Here is a 12,862-nt window from a genome sequence, read left to right on the forward strand (position 1 = left end):
TTGATAAAGTACAGCAGATAGAAGCGAACAAGACATGTTTACACATCCATTGACCAAAAAATGAATTTCTTTCGAAAACCAATGCTGCATTGGCGTATATAGAACAGTCACGGTCGATATGCACTTCTGACCACTTAGAGCAGCCAGTAACCACTGTTTGGATGGAAACCACATGGACATTGACCGGTGAAAGCGGAATGACCATATAAATACATGACTTTTATACCAAACATTCCGCTGGGGAGGGGTATAATGACCGTTGAGAACAGATGGCCGTCAAATAAAGGTGATCGTTATGTCAGTTTAGCTGTATTTAAGATGTTACGGTTTATAAACTTCCCGAATTGCTGGTCGTTTTAAAATTGTTTGGATCTTAAAATCAATTAATTGTCTTTCCACGTAACTTTTTGCTTCTTTCATGTACAAGAAACTGAGATATGATGACACTGGGGTGGGTGGGTGTGGTGACTTAATACTGGTTTAATAGTTATTTCTTTACCTCGTGATGCCAACTTAAAAGATTTCCGGAACCAGTATGTAGTATCATGCACGTAAAAATCACCAACCTCTCTGCTGGCTTGAATTGTAAGCATTTGTTTTGTTGTGGATAGCCTTTGTTTATGCGATAATTTAAGATGAATCTATCTCTTTATCAATATTTCAGATATGAAGTTATGTTGTGGTGTTGGCAAGAGGATCCGAAAGCTCGACCATCCTTTACAGAATTGCGTCAGGTGTTCGAATCTATGCTGGAGAAGGACTCGGAAGGAGAATATTTCAACTTCAACATCGACGAGAAAAAAGATTACTATCAGATTGATGAGGAAGCCATTGAATCTACAGAGGAAGCCGAAGCAGAAAAGAAACACAGTTATGGTACCGAGAAGACGGATCTATCAAGTCGCAGTAATGTTCTTGCAGAAAGTTCAACCAAGTACAGAATAACTGGTTTAAATATCGACGACCCTTCCATTTTAAAATCCGATCTTAACAAGGCCGACAGTGGAATTGAAAAACTGACCTCCCGAAGAAATTTGAACTGTCAGATAGCAGTGATGGTTGATATTCATTCCGAGGACACTGATGTCGTTGATACAAACCATGAGAGTGAGACCATTGAAGATGATCTTATCTACAGATCTGAATGTTACATAGAAACAACTGGTCGTGGAAATTCAATCTTGGAAACTGTTAATGAATGCCAAAATCCAAGCTTGGAAACTGTTAATGAATGGCAGAACAAGGACTCTGAATCAAGATGTTTCTCGGAAGTATCTAAAACTAAGAATTCTGGTATCTTTTATGCAAAAAATGAATTTAATGATATACAGGATGAAACAGTGGACGAAAACTCAAGGAACCAAAGAGTTTTTGATGATGTGTTTACCAGCTGTACAAGTTGTATTCCTCTTCCATTTACAGACGGATCAAGCGGACAAAATAATTGTCCAGCTTGTGCCAGAACTTTTCCAAAGATGACCACATGCAAGCAGATCCACACATCAGATGGCAATGACTCTGCCTTCTCAAGCACTAGCTCTGAGTGCCTTTCTGATTACAGTCAAGGTCCAAACTCGGAAAATTGTGAACACAGAATGGCTTTAGATTTAGCCCAACTTAACGAGGACGCTAGAGACTATTCTGCCATTACTAAATTTTTGGTCAATGGTTCGTATCTTCTGAAAAGTGAAGAAATCGTAAGAAATGGCGCTTGGGAATCCCACTCATATAGTCAGATTTCGCATTCTGACATCCTTCCGGACAGTGAAAGTCCATCTTCGCAAAAAATACAAAAGAAACTGCCTTGCAGGTTTGTGTCTGATGCAGTTAGTCAACAGTTAAATGAAACAAGAGTGCAGAAGTACTATCCGCTACATTTACTAATTGCAGACAAAGATATAACAATTTCTACTACTCGTCTATGATGGTGTTTTAATGGTAGTGTTATGGGATATCAGTTAGCCAGAAGAATCATTTCCAGAAATATTTGCTTATTGTTAGTATCAAGGATAATGATGCTATGGTATCTCTTGTAATTTAACAAAGATAGATGCGCTGGTCCCTTTCCTATATAAGTATTACAGAAGTACAGAGGAGTTCATATATATATATATATATATATATATATATATATATATATATATATATATATATATATATATATATATATATATAGAGAGAGAGAGAGAGAGAGAGAGAGAGAGAGAGAGAGAGAGAGCGGAAAGTTAATCATATAGGTTAGAAAATTATAATACTATAATTTTACCTCTAATAGGACTAAAACTGGGGTTCCCGAGTTAACGCACCAATCACATTACTGCACGCGCCAACCTCTATGCTCGAGACTTAGTGATTATCCACAAAAAAGAATGAACAAAGTTGTGAATATAGGCATTTATGCGTAGCAGACAGATTCTCTTGGCGATCTAGTTATTAATTCTCCTTAAAGTACACAACCAGTCTGGATTCCTCTGACAGAATTTACAGAATTTTAATCATTTTTAGTTACAACTGTTAACCAAACAGAACGGTAACTATTATCCTTGTATATGGTGGCGCATGCTTGCTGACATGACATGAAATCACTTGAGATAGAATATTATTGTAGATAACTAAGAATACAAAGAAGAGGATAGAGAATTATAATTCGTCCCCAACTAAGAATCAAACCTGCGTCCGCAAAATCAAAATACGGTAAATCGCCATTCCTGCACGCACCAACCCGAACACCCTCGTGACGTAAGCATAAAGTGAATAAGGTTGTTGTATGCGCTATATATATCTTCAGACAAGCCTATGAAACTTCTTAAACTTAGCTTCAAAGGTATACCCTAAATATGCAGTGCTTATAGTAACGCAAGGTACATGTTATCTATGGTATAACCTAAATATGTAATGCTTATAGTAACGCAAGATACATGTTATTTATGGTATAACCTAATTATGCAATGCTTATAGTAACACAATGAACATGTTATCTATGGTATAACATAAATATGCAATCCTTGTAGTAACGCAAGGTACATGTTATCTATGCTAAAACCTAAATATGCAATGCTTATAGTAACGCAAGTTACATGTTATCTATGGTATAACCTAAATATGTTATGCTTTTAGTAACGCAAGATAAATCATCTTTTTAACTAGGGCACAACATGTTCGCTGCTTGCGAAAAAGACAAAATATATTTCTTATACTTATTATTATTATTATTACAATGTGGTCAGTTAGATGATATTTTGTATCAGAAGAGATATTCATTTCACTTGCCTTTTAAATGGTCGATTATATGGTTTTACACTTGCCGAGTATGTCCCCATCATATTTTATTAAACCGCTCCTGTGGCCAAGTGGTTAGAGCGTCCGCCTCGGAAGCGGAAGGTCGTGGTTTAGAACCCCGGCCGAGTCATACCAAAGACTTACAAAAATGGTACTAACAGCTGCCTCGCTAGGCGCTCAGCATTAGGAGGTTAGTGTTAGGACTGGTCGACCTGGTGTCAGGATATTGTGACTGGGTGGGACATCATGCTACATGTCACACTGCAGACAACGTAGCGATATGACTGAAAAATTGTTAAAGCTACGTTAAAAATCCTAATCACACACACACACACACACACACACTGAACGTCATTTAATGTTACATATTTCCGTACCTTTCAACATACTGTATATGAACCGTAATATCCCAGAATGCCTTGGTTGTGTTCAAAATTTAAAAATGTTTAAGTCAGTTTTTCACCAAGTTAAGTTACATATGTCATGAAAAATCGGCCGTTGCGTTGTATGTTTCCCAGTCATATTTTGGGACAGATTGCAAGACATCAAATTAAATTTAACACGAACTTTAAATACGATCTAACTGAAGTTTTTTTTAAAAATCACTTTTCCGTTAAAATCTAGATGATACAATTTAGACCTTTTCTATTAAAAGTTTTCACTTGCATCTTCAACCAATAATGTTTTGAATAAAGCCTTATTGATGAGAGCGTCCGTGTCGTGAAAATCTTCTCTGTTTCATTAAAAGTCGGGTAAAAAAGCAGAAATGTGTTCTTTGTTTTCTTTATCAGGACCACTAAATAAACTTGAGTTTTTGGAAACGCATTGCATTTTCAGTGTACATGTACTATTTGACCGATTCCTTTTTCGATTTAAGTGTAAGTTCCACAATGGACCTCATTTTCAGGTTTGTATTAGAATTTAATTCATCACAAAAAGAGATTTCTAGAAAAATATGTCGGAACAATTAAGCAAGTCTGTTAACATATGTCTCAGATAAAATCAACTTAGCACATTAAATGGGCATTGGTACATCAGGCATCATACATGAATATTTTTTTAAGATACAAGTGTTCGAAGCAATATGAATTTGCAGTAATCGGATACAAACCTTCAAATGTTTCATGTTTATCTTTCTAAACAGAAATACTCTGCAAGTAAACATGATTAGTCACACACCGCGTCGATCAGAAGAAGCTTCTAATCAATTGGAAAAGAGAAACTTATTTGAGACGTAATTAGAGCACATTTTTTGCATAACTTCATAAATCAGAATTTACTTAAACAAAATGTCGTTTTAACGTTTTTCTCAGTCGGGGTTGGTATCCTTAAATATATCCTGCAAGTTATTGAACAACTCCACTAAATGGTCTTCATCCAACACAGAAAAAGGAGAAATGAAATAAAAAATAAACGGTCGAATCAACAAACCAAAGCTGGCAGTTTTAATATGCTTTAGCAAAAGGTGTGCATGCCCACGACAGAAATGGTCAAACGTTTTATAAATATTGACTTCTCGATCCAATTCCGTTCTCTGAGTTTTATAAACCCACATTTATTTTCAAACTTACTGGCTCGCAAAGATTGTCATCTTTTATAAATGCATTTTATTCGAGGATGTGCTTATTATGTTTACCTTTTAGCAGAGAAATGAATATTATACCAAACAAATATTTTAATTTTCTATGTATTTAGATTTGAGAAAGCATTATCAAAATACAATGGACTCCGTACATCACTGTGCGGACCTCAACAATTAGATGGTTATATTCAAATCAATATGTGTTACAGAAGAGATCGAGAGGGAGAACGCGTTGTGCATCATAATAAACGGTACATCGTTGAATGCAGTTTCGTTTTACGTCCTTTCCATTGAATATCATCACAATGACTTGCCAAAACGTCAAAGTTGTCGCACAAGAAGCTGATATACCACCTTGTAGGTTTTCACCTTCAGTCTACAATATGGATGAGGCAATTCATCTCAGCCGTCACCGTGTAGTCAATTAGCATATATTTTTTTTGTAATATATTCAACCCAATTCGACAAAGTTTTGATGCATGTTATTTTCATTATTAAATGGTTCAAACGGCGTGTCAGACTCATATATCCTTTGTATATTACATTTTTCAGACGTATTTGTGAAATGCGCATGTTGAATTCAGCGGACTGTCTTTATCACTCAAACACTTGGGTTGTTTAAGTGCAGCTCATCTACGAACGTGTCCAAGGACTTAGTGAAGAATTTTTTACCATCATAATCTGTCAGTAAAGATTATTTAACTTAATGCAGATTATGAGATACCTACAGATCTGTTAATGTGACAGGCAGCTTATACCGTGGCTTAATTTTATAGCTGAATTCTTAAAATCAGAAACAAAGAAACAAAAACATAGAAAGCAAGAAATGCGTATGAAACCTTTACACAGAAAACTGAATTAAATCAAAAACAGCGAATCAAATTCCAAAATGCCTGTTGTTGACTCGCTTTTATACATGCACATACTTTTCTTTATAAACATTCGTTCGCCATTTCGTTTCGTCAGCGTTTTAATTCAAGATTACCATATCCGTTTAGACGCCATGGAAATCCGTTCAAAATAAATCTGATAAAAATCCATTTCATTAGCATTGGTCAAACGGACAAATGACATACACTGGCGGAAAGGTGATAAATGAGGGCTCCTGTATCTCCAGATCTACATGGGAGACGAACGGTTTTCCATTAAGCCTGAGCTCAATAGAAAACTGGTTCGATAATCATCGCAAAGAAAATGTCTGCTTTTCATCCGTCCTCCAACGTACGAGTGCGAATGTCATTTCAACGAATGGACACTGTCAGAATATTAGTCATTATTTTATTAAGGTGGTGCGCTATAATCTACCAGTGATAAGCCATTCGGGAAATAATGCAATCGTCTGAGAAAAAACAACAATATCACCCGAACAACGAGGAATTTGGACATACCATTTAATGCCTGTTTGAAAGTTAGTTAAGGAAATCAGATAAGAGGACTTACGGTAAATCTGGATCCTTTGTCTGAGGAAAGATATGTTGTGTTCTTAGTTTGTCCCTTTACCAAAGAAATGAAAGATGGGATGTGTTCTTAGTTTGCCCCTTTACCAAAGGAGTGAAAAATGGGTTGTATTCTTAGTGTAACGTAGCCATCTTAGTAAGAGGAGTGGTTAATTGGATTTGGCTGGCGTTGTCTAGAGGATGACCTCCCTCGATATTATAGCCCGGCGGGAGTGAAAGAAGAATGTAGTTTCAACAGAGAACCAAGCGAGAATACTGGGAAGAAATAAAGCAATACGAGTCCCCTTTGACAAGAAAATAACAAATTTAATCAGAAAAAATTAATACCGGCAATTCCAATTGAAATTAGATTATAGCAATAGAATTTAACAGGTGTGTCTAATTTGGATTTGTTTCATCATCATAACTAGAGGTGAAAAGAGCGCAATGTCCTTCCTTCCCTTTGACTTATATTAAAGTCTCCTAGTTCATCCTTCCTAAGCTCTATGCTTTGTCCCTTCATGCACTTCCTGGTCTTTTTTTTCTGACCTCATCCTTCTTTTCCTCGGACTTCTGTCTCTAGACTATCTCGTCTTTCAGAATGATGTTCCTTATTGCTGTTCTCTTTCAGAACTTGTGCGTCCTAGCACTAAACATGTCTTTCTTTTTACACGACGACCACCTGGTCCCTTTCTTGTTTCACAAAGAAAGCACTAATTTCTTTATGCTTTCCACGGAGTCGAGACTATGTTTCTTCTTCTAGGACTAAAGAATTTCGATTAAGGTCGTCACTTTAAAGTCTGATTGCTCTAAAGTGTACGCCCTAATTTATTCTGCCCAATCGTAGGCAGCGGTCCCTATTTTTTCCCAAAGAAATAATTCCTTTCATCAGGTTTAGACAGTTCTCTTGTATGATTGCGGTATTACTTCACAGTTTCGGTACTGTTTTATTGAAGTTTTTGCACCTTTTTCCCCAAATATTGTACATATGTCCAAAAAGGAAACATTTTTATGAAGTGAACAACTGGACAGTTTGTGTAATTTCCTGCTTATTTTGGCAAAATATTATATTTATACTTGCAGATTCAATATGAAAAATCCTTCTATTTTTGCTTTTAAACAAATAATTGCAATGCATAAGAACATTGAAAAATACACTGCTAAGGTAAATAAAAAAGAGGACCAATTTCTTCAAAAATGGACCTCAATAATGAACATGTAACTTGTATCTGACTTGATGGTAAACAGGAACGAAATACTGTAATCACAAAGTCCATGTCACCTAGAATGTGTGACATATGCATGTATGAATGCGCGCGCGCGCGCCTTTGTGTGTGTTTTCTTTTTCTGTAGATTATATTTATTATCCCTAGATTATCTGATAACCAGAAATGTTTGATTGTAACGTGACCTTGGGATGGTTCCTCGACCCAGTGGTCAACCTAATAAAAAAAAGGTTTAGACAGCTCAGAATCTGTGAACAAGTGCGTGACAATTTCCCTTTGAAAAAAGGATAAGTGGACATAGGTTCCTACCAAGCGGTATGGGTTGGTAGTTCAAATGTTTACATTCTAAGGACCGTGTTAAGATACCCCTGTCAATTTCACTGAGTTGGTATGCTGCCCCTTTGAAGCTTACACGGACATGGGGGAGATGAACGAAGAAAGGTCGAAGTGACCCTTCGCAAAGACTTTTCTGGCTTAAATGCGATAACATTTTAATGCTCAATGCATTCAACTTTAAAGTTCGCTGCAATTCAAAATTTAACACTTCACACTTAGTATGCCCCTTTACCAAAGGAGTGAAAGATAAGATGTGTTCTAAGTATGCTCCTTTGCCAAGGGAGTGAAAGATGGGTTGTGTTCTAAGCATGCCACTTTACCAAAGGAGTGAAAGATGGGATGTGTTCTAAGTATGCCCCTTTACCAAAGGAGTGAAAGAAAAAGTTGTGTTCTTAGCATGCCCCTTTACCAAAGATATGAAAGAAGGGTTGTGTTCTAAGCATGCCCCTTTACTAATTGAGTGAAAGTTGGGATGTGTTCTAAGTATACCCCTTGACCAAAGGAGTGAAATAAATGTTGTGTTCTTAGCATGCCCCTTTACCAAAAGAGTGAAAGATGGGTTGTGTTCTTAGCGTGACCATTTACCAAAGGGAGTGAAAAATAGATTGTGTTCTTAGCATGACCCTTTACCAAAGAAGTGAAAGAAAGGTTGTATTCTTAGCATGGCCCTTTACCAAAGGAGTGAAGGAAAGGCTGTGTTCTTAGTATGCCCCTTTACCAAAGGAGTGAAGGAAAGGTTGTGTTCTTAGTAGGCCCCTTTACCAAAGGAGTGAAAGAAAGGTTGTATTCTTAGTAGGCCCCTTTACCAAAGGAGTGAAGAAAGGTTGTATTCTTAGCATACCCATTTACCAAGGGAGTGAAAAATAGATTGTATTCTTAGCATGTCCCTTTACCAAAGGAGTGAAGAAAGGTTGTATTCTTAGCATGCCCACTTACCAAAGGAGTGAAAAATAGATTGTGTTCTTAGCATGCCCCTTTACCAAGGGAGTCAAAAATAGATTGTGTTCTTAGCATGCTCCTTTACCAAAGGAGTGAAGGAAAGGTTGTGTTCTTAGCATGCCCATTTACCAAGGGAGTGAAAAATAGATTGTGTTCTTAGCATGCTCCTTTACCAAAGGAGTGAAGGAAAGGTTGTGTTCTTAGCATGCCCATTTACCAAGGGAGTGAAAAATGGATTGTGTTCTTAGCATTCCCCTTTACCAAAGGAGTGAAAGAAAGGTTGTGTTTTTAGTATGCCCCTTTACCAAAGGAGTCAAAAATGGATTGTGTTCTGCGTATACCCCTTTACCGAAGGAGTGAAAGATGGATATAACCATTCAATCCACTGACGACGTTTCGTCAAATGACATAACTTTTGCTTTCCGGAATAGTTAAGTGTGTCTAATCTGAAGCTAATTTCCATATGATGTCCAATGTCGATTGGAAAGATGCTGGCTTTCAGAAAGGGTAAGCTTGTCTAACAGTTTTTTTTCATATTGGTAGATGAACTGAATGAAACGAAAGTGATAACATTTTAAATGGTCTATTAATTTTTAAACATGTTAGACACTTTGAACAAAAAATCGACATCGAAACCGCCATCGTTCATTGACCCTAGAGATTTGCAAGCCAGAGTGATATATCACTGGTAGATGATATCATATCAAATCGATAATCCAGAGTGGTTTATCTGTGGTAGATGATATTATATCACGTCGACAAAATAAGGAGTAATACTTTGACAATGTCCTTTGATGAATTGACCTTTGCACTGGTATGTTGGAGGACGTATGAAATACAGATATTTTCTTTATGATGATTATCGAACCAGTTTTCTGTTGCGTTCATGTTTAAGTGAAAACTGTATGCCTTCCATGCAGATCTGGAGATACCGGAGCCCTCATTTATCACCCTTCCCGCCACTCTTTGTCATTTTGTCCGTTTGACCACCACATTATGATATTTCGCTATGACAAACAACACATACATTTATCGACATACTGTGACATAGTTTTAAAATCCCCGTTGCTTTAAATCTACATCAAACAAAACCGAAGCCTTGGATTTAAAAGGTCCGCATTAGGTGTATGGCTTCTTTCTAAGCGCATTTAGTCTATACACTTAATTGCCTATGCGTGTTGCTTTTGACAGTATCAAGGTTTTGAGACTGTCTAGTTGAGTTTTCTTTGTTGTCTCACGTTCTGACCGAGTTATTGCTTTTAGCTTCAGAGTTTTCCACAAATTTATTAATTTTTTTTTTTTTTTTTTTTTCTTTTTTTTTTTGGGGGGGGGGCGCGTTTTAAGTTGAATTTGTTGTTGTTCTTTCTGGGTTTTATTATGTGTGTTGTTTTGTTTTGTTGGGTGTGTGTGTGTGTGTGGGGGGGGGAAACTTGCTTTCAATCATAATTTTGAAATAATCTGAAATATATGCTAAAGCTCCTTACTCAACCGTTCATTTTTCTGTATTAGCCTTTTAAATGTTTAGATTGGTTCGTTTCCTTCAGAGTTATAGCCCCTTTCGGTTTATGAGTGTTTCATATCTAACGAGGTCTTCTTTCTTTTGATTTCATGTTGGAGATAAATATATTTGGTTCGTTCTTAATTAAAAGCAAACAAAATGAAGTTTTGACACCATAAGAAGAGATCTATTAGTCTCGTTGTCATTTGCCAGCAAAAACAGTTTATAGGTTGATTTTATTGCATTCTAACTGAATAGTCTGACATTTTGAATGTTATAAAATTAAAGGTCATTCAGGATGTTATACGAAATAAGACTAATGGCATAAATAAAACTGTCTGTTGAGCCACGTGAACTAATTGTCGTCTTTTTTGCCTATTTATCATCCTCCCACTGATGTTTATATCCTTTTTTGACATTTTTAAAATGTTTTAGTCATGAATGGTCTCATAATTTTTAATATAATTTGAATTAGTATTATAAAGTGATTCAATAGAGACAATCACTGAGTCTCGGAACAAGAAGTCGGAATTGTTTTTATTAATATAGTCATATTAATAGGGTGTAATATAATCGTAGTAATGAGGTGTAATATAGTCATAGTAATGAAGTGTAATATAGTCATAGTACTGAGGTATAATATAGCCATAGTAATGAGATGTAATATAGTCATATTAATGAGGTGTAATATAGTCATAGTAATGAGGTGTAATATAATCGTAGTATCGAGGTGTAATATAGTCATAGTAATGAAGTGTAACATAGTCATAGTAATGAAGTGTAACATAGTAATAGTAATGAGGTGTAATATAGTCATAGTAATGAAGTGTAATATAGTCATAGTACTAAGGTATAACATAGCCATATTAATGAGGTGTAATATAGTCATAGTGATGAAGTGCAATATAGTCATAGTAATGAGGTGTAATGTAGTGACAGTGATGAGGTGTAATATAGTCATAGTAATGAAGTGTAATATAGTCATAATAAAGAGGTATAATAAAGAATATAGTCATAGTAATGAAGTGTAATATAATCGTAGTAATGAGGTGTAATATAGTCATAGTAATGAAGTGTAATATAGTCATAGTAATGAAGTGTAATATAGTCATAATAAAGAGGTATAATAAAGAATATAGTCATAGTAATGAAGTGTAATATAATCGTAGTAATGAGGTGTAATATAGTCATAGTAATGAAGTGTAATATAGTCATAGTAATGAAGTGTAATATAGTAATAGTAATGAATGTAATATAGTCATATTAGTGATGTGTAATATAGCCAAGGTAATGAGGTGTAATATAGTGACAGTAATGACGTGTAATATATTCATAGTAATAAAGTTTAATATAGTCATATTAATGAGGTGTAATATAGTCATATTAATTAGGTTTAGTATAGTGACAGTGATCATGTGTAATATAGTCATAGTAATGAGGTGTAATATAGGCATAGTAATGAAGTGTGATATAGTCATAGTAATGAGGTGTAATATAGTGACAGTGATAAGGTGTAATATAGTCATACTAATGATGTGTAATATAGTCATAGTAATGAGGTGTAATATAGTCATAGTAATGAATTGTAATATAGTTATACTAATGAGGTGTAGTATAATCTTATTAAAGAGGTGTAATATAGTTGTAGTAAAGAGGTGTAATATAGTCATAGTAATGAGGTGTAATATAATCATAGTAATGAAGTGTAATATAGTCATTTTAATGAGGTGTAATATAGTTGTAGTAATGAGGTGTAATATAGTCATAGTAATGAAGTGTGATATAGTCATAGTAATGAAGTGTAATATAGTCATATTAATTAGTTGTAGTATAATCATATTAAAGAGGTGTAATATAGTCGTAGTAATGAAATGTAATATAGTCGTAGTAATGAGGTGTAATATACTCATAGTAATGAAGTGTAATATAGTCATAGTAAAGAGGTGTAATATAGTTGTAGTAATGAGGTGTAATATAGTCATAGTAATGAAGTGTGATATAGTCATAGTAATGAAGTGTAATATAGTCATATTAATTAGTTGTAGTATAATCATATTAAAGAGGTGTAATATAGTCGTAGTAATGAAGTGTAATATAGTCGTAGTAATGAGGTGTAATATAGTCATAGTAATGAAGTGTGATATAGTCATAGTAATGAAGTGTAATATAGTCATAGTAAAGAGGTGTAATATAGTCATAGTAAAGAGGTGTAATATAGTCATAGTAAAGAGGTGTAATATAGTCATAGCAATGAAGTGTAATATATTCATAGTAATGAAGTGTGATATAGTCATAGTAATGAAGTGTAATATAGTCATAGTAAAGAGGTGTAATATAGTCATAGTAAAGAGGTGTAATATAGTCATAGTAAAGAGGTGTAATATAGTCATAGTAATGAAGTGTAATATAGTCATATTAGAGAGGTGTAATATAATCATAGTAATGAAGTGCAATATGGTCATAGTAATGAGGTGTAATATAGTCATAGTAATGAAGTGTAATATAGTCATAGTAAAGAGGTGTAATATAGTCATAGTAAAGAGGCGTAATATAGTCATAGTAAAGA

General features: G+C 34.9%; 1 protein-coding gene across 1 annotated transcript in view; it reads left to right on the plus strand.

The window, feature by feature from the left end:
• The window catches only part of LOC149805747 (uncharacterized), a 313,385-nt gene extending 308,011 nt beyond the window's left edge, over nt 1-5,374 (plus strand). The window contains exon 24 of the mRNA XM_089950417.1: nt 665-5,374. Within this exon, the coding sequence (XP_089806543.1) occupies nt 665-1,925 (1,261 nt within the window). The 3' untranslated portion in view covers nt 1,926-5,374. The remainder of the gene's footprint in view (nt 1-664) is intronic.
• Nucleotides 5,375-12,862: the final 7,488 nt, after the last annotated feature.

This window comes from Sinohyriopsis cumingii, chromosome 2 (assembly GCF_028554795.1).
Source record: "Sinohyriopsis cumingii isolate HCF-2022 chromosome 2, ASM2855479v2, whole genome shotgun sequence".
Classification (NCBI taxonomy): Eukaryota; Metazoa; Mollusca; class Bivalvia; order Unionida; family Unionidae; genus Sinohyriopsis; species Sinohyriopsis cumingii.